Source organism: Lipophrys pholis, assembly GCF_963383615.2.
Source record: "Lipophrys pholis genome assembly, chromosome: 14".
In the NCBI taxonomy this organism is placed as follows: Eukaryota; Metazoa; Chordata; class Actinopteri; order Blenniiformes; family Blenniidae; genus Lipophrys; species Lipophrys pholis.
In genome coordinates this window covers 5,819,518-5,831,814 of record NC_137633.1, presented here as the reverse complement: position 1 = coordinate 5,831,814, position 12,297 = coordinate 5,819,518, and the positions used below count along the sequence as shown (strand labels likewise).

Genomic DNA, 12,297 nt, shown 5'->3' with positions numbered 1-12,297 from the left:
AATGCAACGATTCAGTTGCAGCTTTATGTCAATCGAAAATAATATCAAAATATATAAACTGAACTTATGCCCATTTGATTCTGACAGAGTGAATCAGATTCTCTAAAATGGCCATTTTGGTTAATATCTGTGCCATTTTAAATGTCTCATGTACCAAACTGTATATTTTACATATATATGGCGATTAGTGTCTATTACATCCACACACAGCATGTTTTGGTTTCTTTTGTTCAATCCATCTGATCTTTATACGTTTTCTCTGCTCTCGGCAGTGGATTGGCCAATCTTGGTGATTGACACATTTGTCAAACCAATAGAATTGAGCGGATGTAACTCAAGCCCGCCCAATAACACCATTGGCTAATAACAAGGAAGTGAACGCGCTGTGAGCCAATCGAACAAGAGCCGCTGGATCGACCGGAAGTTTTGAACCTAAAGCAGACACGTTGGACAAACTAAAAACAGCGTTTATTGCAAATACCATGTGTCATCACAAAACAGCAAAGGTAAACAAGTTTGTTTTTTATATATTTCTTAAATTTGTTCACTTTTGTCTTACTGGTATTCCTGCTATCTTTACAGTATCTGCTTTAATTGGCGCTATGCAGATTTTGATCTTTGATAATTAATTTGCCAGGTGTTGGAATTGTGTTTGACGTGTGTATAAAGGCCTTAGATGTGCTTGTCGCTGCGTTTTTTTTTTCCTGTGTAATTTAATGTGCAACTATATTCCTACATGAATAGTGCACGGTTTATGCTTTTCTTGTTGTTGTTGCACCTTCACATGTGTGACTGAAGATAATAGAAGGTTCAGATAAACCCAGTGCCACCGAGGATCTTATGAGTAACACACAAATAAATATGAGAAACTGTCAATAATACAAATTAATCTCACTCTGTACCTTGGATTTTACTCAAAAATGTCATTTTAGGTTTAATTTCAAATGCCACTCAATGAGTAGTACTTTAATATTACGGGTGATAACGTAATGGAGTTACTTTGTTTTAAACTTTTTATTTATTCAATATAAACAGAGCATGTAACATAAAATCACACCTGTTTCAATTCATAGTCAACTCATTAGAAATCATATTACTTCTACTTCTACATACAACTTATCAGTAAAGTTAAAGATAACTCTAACGTCAGAATCACATTTAAATTAAACTGATATCATGGGCATTCACTGAGTTCTGACTTCTCTCAAGTAGTCTGATAGAAAAAACAGTTGTACTAAAACAGATGTTGGTAACAAAATGCATTAAAATGAATGTGGAGTTACTTTTTAACAGTGGTTCGCCACATGAAGTCATTGCAACTTGTATAGATTCGGTGAGTTATCACGCCTTGTGCTGCAACCAGGATTCAAACCCAGATCCCCCCCCACCCCCCACGTTTTCTGTGGAAGGGATTTACTGATTACTGACAATAAAAGTAAGTTTTCTCTTGCGTCACTTTCAGGCTCCTCCCTCAGTAAAGTGCTGGCACATTAGCTGATCTGACTGTGTGTATGAGTCACTCATTAAGTTCAGCAAAAGTTCAGTTCGCTGGAAAAAGAGACACAATGCTCAGTCAGATGGTGTGAATGTTTTCAGGGCAGTTTTTCTTTTCCTTTTTTTAAATCATACTCAATATGTCCTTTTTTAAAACAGTAATTGTCCTAATTTATTTTGGTTTGAATGTGAATGAAATGTGAAAAGATTTAACGTCTCTGTGAAGCAAATTTAGAAAATCATTTCTGAATTCCTAAAGTAGATTTTTCCATATCTTTATGGTTTAATAGTGGATTATTAGAGCCACATTGATGGAATGTTGAGGATTAGCAGCTCCAGCTGCTCCAAAGACGCCAAATTCAGAGAATTTTCTGGGTTTTATAACCCCGGAATTGTCAGCATCCTGTCACAGAATCACAGAAATAAGAAGTGAATCGGGGACTTTGATGAGCCTGTTCGCTATGTTGGAAACGAAGATCCCACAAATGCTAAACTCACAGATTTCCCACATCTGTTTGGATTGTGATTTCTGGGAACTTATCAACCAAATATAATAATGAAATCCTCTCGTTCCTTCATTCCACATGTTAAATGTTACCGAAAGCTTTGAATTCCAACAGAAAATCATCTTTTGATGTCACATTACGCAAATTCAAAAAGGAGAAATATTTTTAAATTAATCTTCAACTACTTCTGTTTGGGGTTTTTTGTTTTTACAGCCGAAAATTGAATATGTTCCAGAAAAACTTGACAACTGACGACAATTAGAGTCAAACAAACAAACAACTCCGGTAAAAGTGATGGGTGTACTGAATCTTTATTGTCGTCAACGATTAGATTGGTGCATATTATGTTATATCCTCACCCTCGACTGTAGTGTAACAAATACAAACATCCTGTGTTCAGAGGCAGATCGACAAAGGATCCAAGTTTTAATGACTTTACACTGACAACTTCAGAAAAACACTTGCTGCAGTTCCTTCATGTAAATTGATAAAAGCCTCATAAACGGTGCCGGTCCTCAGCTGGTTCTCCTTTTGGTAATGTGACGAGAGCATGCCCTCTACCGGCGGCTCTGCTGTGGCACGCAAACAACTTGGAAAACATGTATTGTTGAAGTTTCAGGATTCACATCATGTGGTCAAAGTGACAGTGGTTTGGTGATTATGTGGCGTCAGGTCATTAAAGAAAGCTGCGAGATTGGAGGTCGAGGATGAGAGATACCTCACGGTCTAAAGAGTATTGTATGTAGGTCATGGCATACAAACATACATACATATTGACTAGTGTGCCTTTTCTCTTAACCCTCAATACCACAAAATCCAGTGTATGGTTCATAGATGTTGTAGCTTTAATGATTATTTTTGTTTGGCGCTTCAAAATACTGAAAAGGAGCGAAAGATTACTCTTATGAGTCAGAAAACCCACTCATATATATTTATTTGTCTTGATAGTCAAAATATGTTGTTCCACTTGAATATAAAACGACCCCAGAATAAGTCAAATGAGTTCACTTGGTTTTATTTTAAGACTCTGTGTCGATAAAACACAGCAGGAAGGACTTATTATATTTAGTTGGGTAAAAGCTTTGATGCTGCTACAGGAAAGCAAACTTGGCTTTGACGCTCAAGAACCCATTTCATTTTAAGACCAGTACACGTATTCAAAATAAAATCAGGAACATGTGTAGTTCCACCGACTGCAAAGAGCTTGACCTTGTGCATCATGTCAGGACCAAAACAACCCAAATGAAGATTAAAAGTGTAGAAAATAATGACGCCTTTCAGTCCGTCTGGATCAGGTTCCGATGAAAGTCCTTCTTCCCGCCGGTCTTGCTGAGAAGTTTAACATCCGTGATGATGATGTTGTGGCTCACGGCCTTGCACATGTCATAGATGGTGAGCGCCGCCACCGACGCGGCCGTCAGAGCCTCCATCTCCACTCCCGTCCTGCCTGTCGTGCGACACGTCGCCGTGACGACCGCCGCATGGCGAGGCTCGTCGAGGTGAAAGGTGACGGCGGCGTGGTCTAGTGGAAGCGGGTGGCAGAGGGGGATGAGGGCGGCGGTCTGCTTGGAAGCCATGATCCCGGCGAGCTGTGCCACGGCCATGGCGTCGCCCTTGGCCAGCTGGTTATCTCGCAGCAAGCGGAAGGCGGCGGGACCCAGAAGGACGGTGGCGCACGCCGAGGCGGTTCGGGCCGTGGGGGCTTTCCCACCGACGTCCACCATGGCGGCTCGGCCCTGGGCGTCTGTGTGGGTCAGCCGGGCGTCGGTGGCTTCGTCCAGGAGACTGCTGGAGACTCTCGCGGCCGGGCTGGTTTGGCAACTTGTAGATTTACTTGGCGTGAAACTCGAGTCTTCGCTGTGGTAGAACCTGACACTGTGGTGTGTAGCGGTTGATTTGGCATTAATTAGTAGTGTGCAAAAAGCTCCTGAGGTCCTCAGCATGTTGCTCCTAAGAGCAGAAGGACTCCTGGTCTGTGCGTGACTGAGGTCTTCGTCCCTCAATGCATTTGTGCGAGATTCAGTGTTAAAAATGAGACTCTTACGCAACTGAGAAGAGTGAAAAGGCGCTACGTTGAGAAAGTTCTCTGCCAAATGAGGGTGTTCCTCACGGTAACGTATACCAACGTGAGTCCCCTCACTCGTCAAGGTCTCACAGCTGCTAATATTGGTCGAATCAGTGCAATCTGGAAGGCACAAAATCCTCTCTTTGCTCAGGACTCTCCCGCTGCCTGCTGGGCACGCGTGAGGAGCGGCTGTTGGATTAAAGGCTACATCGTTTGTGGGACTGGAAGCGACGGGGACGGTCCCCCGACTGTCCCGTGGCGTCTTCAGAAAGCTCGGGGATGTCATGACTGTTGGAAAAAAGAAAAAGAAAAACAACATTAGTATGGAGATAAAGAAGGAAAAACAAAAAAATCCAATTTTAAACTGAAGTTCATTGTGTTGATGAGTAATCTGTCATCTGAACACTCGATGTTCCCGGTGTGAGGAGTCTGTACGTACAGCTGTGTCACCCACCAATGAGGACCATCGGTCTGTTCTTCATCTGGGAGATACTGAACATCCCTGAAGAGAGAAACACAAACGGGTCAAGTCTCAGTGCAGCATTGGTGCCTGGATATATGTGGGTAGCCTGATTTCTTATGATTTTTATTTTTTTTTATCTTTATCCTTTTTTTCCACCCAAATAAAATGACAATAAAACAATCTTTTGATAAAAAAAACAATGAATTGCTGCAAAAAATATTTCTCCGGCTAAAATGTGGAAAACGTTACCTTTCATTGAGAAACATTATTACAATGTAACATAAATTTGGATATATTATAACTTTTACCATAAAACTTGTTAAAAATATATTTGAGAATAAAACTAATTCAAGGCAATACAATGCAAAAACTGCCACATTCTTATCCGGTCTGTGCTCCAGATGGTAACACGTGGCTCAAGTGTGTATACTTTATAGTGTACCGCAATTTCTTGACTATTGAGTGCACCAAATTAAAGAAAATAAATTAAAAAAAAAAAGAAGTCATATTTACGTGATGCACTTGAACGCATCACCCATGTATCTGGCATGAAGCTCATTAACCCCTTAACCAATTAGCTGAATCATTGTTTAAGCAGCAGGGTTCAAACTATGTGAAAAAAGTAGCGGCTCATAGTCCGTAAATTACATTATATAGTTGATTCAATTATACATTGTTGATCGTAAGAGTATAAAGTACAAAAATTTGTCCAGAGTGTGGATCGTAATTAGAAATTGCTGACTCGTAGGCAACCGTATCCGACTTAGGGTGTAAAAATGACAGTGACAAACCACTGAGTGTGGTTGTGACTTTTACCTGCATGTTGCTTCTTCTTCCTGCCCACGGCGGCTCCGATGATTTGCAGTAGCTCTTCTTCAGGGGCGCCAGAGCGCAACACGTCTCTGAGGGACACTTCAGAGTTACCGAACAGACACACCTGAGGGAAAACACACACAGGAAAGGTGAGGTCGCGTACGAATCCACACGCCTTGTACGGTCATGAACACGGCTTCACCTTCAGGTTGCCGTCTGCGGTGATGCGTAAACGGTTGCAGGAGCCACAGAAATGATCGGACATGGAGGTGATGAAGCCCACCTGACCACTGAAGCCCGGCACTTTGAATGTCTGCATCGAGGCAGAGGGGGACGATTTGATGAGTTCACAAATCAATCAAGTCTAGCACAAAGTAAAAAAAAAAAAAAAAAAAAAAAGTGCGTTCTAACTTTGATGAAATAGAAAACATACAAGATAATCAGGATAGTAGAGATTTAACACGAAGCATCTCTCTGAGCCAGAGCGGACACTGACCTTGGCGGTGTCCGTGTGTGGAGCTTGAAGTGTTTCCAGGTTGGGCCACTGCTGCCTGACACGGTCCAGCATCTCCTGGTAACTCACCATCTTCTTAAAGTTCCACTTGTTACCTGCAGGCAGGAGGAAACGCAAACGCGCTCAAATATTTGAACGGCAAGTAAATAATTGTGACGTTGGGTTAAACGAGGGGACTGCGAGCGCTCACCGTCAAAAGGCATGTACTCGATGAATCGCACCTCCACGGGCTTCTTCTCCGTCAGCGCCACGAAATCTAACAGCTCGTCCTCGTTGAGGCCTCGCATGACCACACAGTTGATCTGCCGAGGGCAGCGAAGCAACAGTGAGGGGCTACCCAGATCACCAAAGACGTTCTAACCCTAACAACAAACTTGTCTCGTTCTCTTTAGAAGCTGATAAAAATGCATAAGAATTAAACATTGTGCTACTTGTCCTCTATCACTTCCTGTTCACACTTTCCCCACATAAAATCAAGGTTTTCCACAGATAACAATGAGGACAAACTTGCAGCTTTGTCTTGTCTAATCTAAGATAGGAAGTGATATCAAGTCACCCGGCAGCGTACCGCTCTCTCTTCATCCTGTTTCTGGGTTTAAGACTCTGGGTCACTGAAAGTCAGGTTTCTTCTCATCGACCACCTTTCATCAAATCTTTCTTTCAACCTGCCGACGTGCAGTGGTGAGCCTTTGTAATTTCACACCAGCCTCATTATGTGCAAAAGAAAATGAAAAAGCTGTTTAATTAAAAAATAATTCTAAAACTTATAATAGTGTATTGATTATGATGCTTGTTAGAGAGATTGTAGTAGTAGGAGAAGTGCAGCTTGGCTTGACTTCTTGTCTACAACACTGCCACCTTGTGGCCAGAAGAAGCATCCATTGTTCCTTTTCTTTGGTGAAAGTTGGGTGCTTTGAATTAGGCTGTAAATATATTGATGTGAAAACACTCTCTGGTCACGCATTCAAAGTGTAACTTGGTATGTTGAATATTCTCAATAAGCTTGGAAAGATTACCTTGACAGGACTGTAACCCAACTCGATAGCCTTATCAATACCCTCCATTACTTTGTGAAACCCTGAAAGAAAGAACACATGGCGATGTTGTGGAAACGATGTGCATTCATATGTCAGTAAGATTCTGTCTCTCTCCTGCACTTTTCATACAAATATCACGTCAAACAAACCTTTACACAATGTAAAAGAAAATAGAGTAATCACCCCATTCCAAACTCGCACACATGGAATACATTTAAAATCAAGGCAGCAAAGCGTGAGATCATCTGCAACGAGGAAAGAATCCGGCCAGATTAAGGCATTTAAAGGATGGAAAAAGGTCAAACAAAGATAAAGTAATTAGTAAAATACTGAAATGAGGGGATTAAAAAATAGATAGTAGTCAGTAAAAATATATGTGCCTGTTAATACATGAAAAAGTTCATATGTAAACATATAAAAGAAATATCTGAGCAGGAACATCTTTTCCATGGCAAACTGCCTCGTTTGTTTTCAAGAAATCCAGTAGGAAGCGTTTCCTCTCTTCACAAAAATTCAAGCCGGCATGTGTAGAAAATCTCAACTGGCCAAGACTAAGAAACAATTTGTCTCTCAGGCTACACCTGTAACACCGCCCGTCTGATAAGCCTGACACTGAGATTAACCGAGCAAAGTATGTGTTGTTGAAGAGGACGGGCTCAGAAGACACTGTTTCTAATCTCCGGGAGTCCATCTGTGTCTGTTCTCTCCGAGCCAAACTCCCAGAGCTCTGCCCTGCTGTCCCCGACACTCCCAGTGAGTTTGGAGCTTCCCTCGGTAACCCCGTGGGACTGACCCACAACAGAAACTGCACAGATTCAGGCTGTCAGCAGCTTGAGGTTTGAGACCAGGACAGGACGACCGGAGCAGCAACTCTAAATAACACATTGCTGCACAAAGGAGCCTGATAAAGTCCTGATAATGGTGTGACACAATAGTATCAGCCGCAGGGAGCTCAAAGCGTAACCTTAATCGAATTGCACCACCGACAGGCTCTGATTTGTGGTTATTGTCGAGTGAAAATGTATTTCCAGGTCAGCGGCTGCCATACCTTTCCGCCTCACAATAAACTCGAACTTGGCAGGAACCAGAGAATCCAAGCTGACGTTGATCAGGTCCAAGCCGGCATCTTTGAGTTTAGGCAAAAGCCTGGCCAGGTTCATGCCGTTGGTTGTCACGGCGATCGTCTTCAAACCCTCCAGTTTCCTCAGCTCGGCTAAACGAGGTCAAACGTGGGAAGAGAGAAACACAGAGTGAGGAAACTGTTTCCCTTTAATAGGTTTGATGAGGGTCATGTGAGGTTGCAGTCACATGACACCAGTGCTGATTGTTGAACTTAATATGATGAATAGAACCTTGCTGAGTTCACTTCCTAGGAAAAAAATCCATTTGTCACCTAAAATTACTGTGAGAGCAGCAAAATGCATGACTTATATCAACATTGTGATTTTACTACCGGTCAAATTTGCAACGGCTCGTTTACAAATCATGTGTGACAGATCGTTTTCCTCCTTAACCTGAAGGCATGCAAGGAAAATCAAGTTTCCCTCGTCTGTTCTGGTATTTTACGTGAGATCACATATGGTCAGGAGTTGGCACATGGAAACGTGTCTGAAAACACTCTTTACTGCGCCTACTTGGAAAGTTTGTACCTACCACAAGAGGATTTACTATTAATGGTATTTTCTACTAGTGCCTTACTGATGACATCCAGCACGTCGGGTCTGATGAGGGGCTCTCCGCCAGTGAGCCGGATTTTGTCCACGCCCTCTCGGACAAAGAGGCGAGCCAGGGTCAGGAGCTCTGAGGAGGACAGCAGCTGGCCCCGCGGTGTCAGCTTCACCCCCTCCTCCGGCATGCAGTACTGACCTGAAGCCAGGACGGATCATTTGAACTCGAGAAGAAAAGCTACGATATTCACCACAATGCACCAGCTGAGCAAATCTCTGACTTCAGTCATGTTTGCAATACTTTTGCTTTCTTCACATAAAAAAAAAAACCTCAACATTTCCTTTTCCACCAATATGAACAAACGGTACTCTACAGTGGTACTCTATCGATTAGTCTTCTTCTTGTTAAGAGCTGATGAGACCATTTACACTCCTCATCCGCAATAAAAAATAAAAGCTTTGATGACCCTACAGGGAAATAGCTGGGTGAAGAGAGGAGCAATTATAAAATGATTAGTTTGGAGAAAAAAATGTTGTTATTAGATGGTAAAGCAGCATTTCTGTTACTTCCTTTAACATCTGAATAATCTCTATGTCTTGGTCTGATCTCCACAGAGAGACTGAGAATCTAATATTGCCAGTCAGGGATATGGAGGTCGTGTTTTCTAGTAGCAGGGGCAGAGTCGGTATTGCTGAATAAAGCTTCTTCAAGCAGCCGAATAAGAAGCAGGGGAAATGAGGGAAAGGCCGACTGGGTCCCACAGCATGTACTCACAGCGAAGGTTGCATTTCTCAGTCAGGGAGATGCGCAGGTAGCTGTGTCTACGGCCAAAGTTGTCGGTCAAGAAGGCCGAAAAGGGCAGGATGCCGTTGTCCCGTAGCCTCTCCTGGGGATGAAGAGCACATAAAAAGAAACTGTGAAACTGATCTCACATCAAGAAGGTAGGCGGAGCAGCACTGCTCTGTCTCTTGGATTATCTTTTACATATAACTCAACAAACGGCTGAATAATTTATTTCTTTTTGTAATATTGGAGCAGGTCAGAGCAATGAAACAAAGAGTTCTCCATAAGATATGAGGTACTATGGCCTGACTGTGTTTTTTTGTTGTTTTTTTTAAACCACGTGATCAATAGCAAATCAGAACGATTCAGTCAGTCACAGTGAGAGATGAGCACGTGGATCAGTAACACATCGTAGACCTTTGACTCGCCAGTGGGCCACAGTTATGTCAGAAGTTAACAGCACAAGAACAAACACACCACTCACGTGTAATGCCGAGGGACACAACTGCAACAATAGGTTTTGAATAAATACCTTAAAAATCAATATTGCTACAGAAAACTGACATTAAAAAGTTTTTTATGTGCCGACATTCCTCAAAATCACTCACACAACAACCAGTTAATTTCCGTAATATACATCCCTAGTGCCTCACTAATGTTAATATGTGACTGAATAAAGTCAAGTCCTAAACTTTTCTATTTATTACACAGTTACAAGCAAAGGCTTGGTGTGTGTGTGTGTGTGTGTGTGTGTGTGTGTGTGTGTGTGTGTGTGTGTGTGTGTGTGTGTGTGTGTGTGTGTGTGTGTGTGTGTGTGTGTGTGTGTGTGTGTGTGTGTGTGTTATATCTAATAGATTTCACCAAGAATGGATTTGCAGACAGTACTGTTATCTTGCATGTTGTAATGCAAGAGAACAACAATAAAATATATTAAAGGGTTTAGAAAAAGGACCCTTGTACTTCAACAGTCGATCAATACATGGCTCATGGTCCTGCTCACCTGCATTGCTTTAGTTTACACACGACCTCCTGAGAGGAGATAACAGTGTTTCCCAGCCTTCTAGGACGTGAATTCGGGGTTGCTCTAGTGTTGGTTTATTATTTACCCCCCTGGCACTACTTTGTGGCCTCCAGTAAACGGCTGGTAAACAACTCCGTATGCATTCATAAATGAACAAAGCCGGCCTGTGGTCACTCTGTTAGGGGGGTTGAATATTTTACCGCACGTCAGCTACCACCAGCCTGTTTAAAGTCAGCATTACCTTTCTGGACCCGTTTTTCGGAGCTGTGGCGAAGTTTGGAGCGCCTAAAGTCGACTCCCCGAGTTCAACTTCATCGTCCCTGCGCGTCGTAGCGCCGCTGTACGTGCGCGCGCTGCTCCCGTCCAGCCAGAGTTTTCTCAATCGTGTGAAACTGTCATGTCTGCCGAGCAGGCGGCAGAAGCTGCGAGCAGGATAAGCCATGTCTGTCACTTTATGGCAGCTCCAGAGAGCGTGGGAACGGTGGCCGGCACTGCGTGGAGGGGAGCTGCCCGCTACTGAGTGCTGCTCTGCGGTAAAACAGGGTCAGGTCAGCGCCGGGAGCGGAGCGTCACGGCGGCGCTACGCACCAAGACAGCGAGCGTCACTGCTGCATTCTGGGTAATGTAGTTTAAGTAATACAAACTTGCGGTCCCGGAGTCACAACATTGTACACATTTTTTATTATTATTTTGAATTTATTTATTTTTAAATGATTTTATGTTCTGGCTAAAAATAGCTGAAAAACGGGTAGAGCAGCCGAACTGGCTACAATTGCACCAACAACAAAAAATAAGTTGAAAAGACTAAACACAAAATGGCAAAAAGACATTTTAAATTTTTTTTTAAATTTCTCAAATCAGGACAAAATAGGGAAAAACATACTATTTTTATATAAGAGTATAAATGACAAAAACACCAAAAAGCAAAACATTTTAAATAGCTAAAACAGATTTAAAAACATTTAAATGTCGCCTCAAATGGGGAAAAAATTACAGTGAAAACAGCTACAACAACTAGAATTGCTTAAAAGTAAGATAAAAAAAACAACAACACTAAAATTATGCCCAAAAAAAGCCCAATGTACTAAAATGTAATAATGAAACACCGTACATGTGCTTTTAATAGTTGAATAAAAGCGAGCCCTCAGACAAAATATGTTTGGTGGAAACCTAAAAAAGTGGCTCTTTTGGTCATAAAAGTTGCAGACCATTGCTCTGGAGGGTTTGAACTTTTGCCCGCAGAAAAACATTGATACCAAAAACTGCGAAAGTAATATTTTGTAATTTTAGCTTTCTTATATCACAGTTTTTTTTAAGTAAATGTCCTACAATAATTAGATATTGGTTTAGTGAATTACAATATTAACATGATACAGTCTACTTTTAAGGTTAAGCTTAAGACTTTTCTATTAATCAAAGCTTGCAGTTAACGCTGGAAAGTGACAAAGGAAAGTGGTGAACTGCCAGAAGTTAGAAAAAAATCAGATGGCTATGAAACGTTGCTTTAAAATTTTGACACAGAAAGCCCAGGAAGTCACTGTGCATAATCTTTTCAGCCTTCTTGCAACATAATATATTCCTGTCTGATCAAAGATGTTATTTCACTGATTTTCCTCTAGATGGTAGCACAATCCTGAATTAAAGGACTTCACTAGAGGTTAAGAAAGCCAGCAGACCCGGTTTGAATTCCACTATTGGCCATTCGGAGTAAAACTGGAGCCACATTAAAAACATGCACACCATACAATTTTGTTCTCTCCTCTTTTTGTTTGTTTGTCTTTAAATGACATTACCAGAGGAACATTTTGGTATCGGAGCTGTCATTTGGAGCAGCTCCCAGACTAATTAGTCTGACACACACATTGATAGACTGTACTGTATCTACATAAAGGTCTTAGTTGTAAATGTCACGCCACTAAATAACCCATTAAAT

The 12,297-nt window shown here is 41.9% G+C and overlaps 1 protein-coding gene across 3 annotated transcripts; it reads right to left on the bottom strand.

Moving 5' to 3' along the window:
• Nucleotides 1–2,293: 2,293 nt before the first annotated feature.
• Nucleotides 2,294–10,930, bottom strand: mocs1 (molybdenum cofactor synthesis 1). 3 transcript variants are annotated; one of them, XM_080480445.1, is made up of 11 exons: nucleotides 10,606–10,930; nucleotides 9,335–9,446; nucleotides 8,591–8,758; nucleotides 7,941–8,105; nucleotides 6,872–6,933; nucleotides 6,046–6,157; nucleotides 5,838–5,950; nucleotides 5,544–5,654; nucleotides 5,345–5,465; nucleotides 4,505–4,567; nucleotides 2,294–4,353 (listed from the first exon to the last, which is right to left on the bottom strand). In XM_080480445.1, the coding sequence occupies exons 1-10, from the start codon at nucleotides 10,804–10,806 to the stop codon at nucleotides 4,512–4,514; spliced, it is 1,221 nt and encodes a 406-aa protein (XP_080336571.1). In that variant the 5' UTR covers nucleotides 10,807–10,930; the 3' UTR covers nucleotides 2,294–4,353; nucleotides 4,505–4,511. The 3 variants fall into 3 exon arrangements, with proteins under 3 accessions (XP_080336571.1, XP_080336569.1, XP_080336570.1); XM_080480443.1 differs by having other exon boundaries at nucleotides 4,520–4,567; nucleotides 10,606–10,915; XM_080480444.1 differs by lacking the exons at nucleotides 6,872–6,933; nucleotides 7,941–8,105; nucleotides 8,591–8,758; nucleotides 9,335–9,446; nucleotides 10,606–10,930 and adding an exon at nucleotides 6,424–6,474 and having other exon boundaries at nucleotides 4,520–4,567.
• Nucleotides 10,931–12,297: the final 1,367 nt, after the last annotated feature.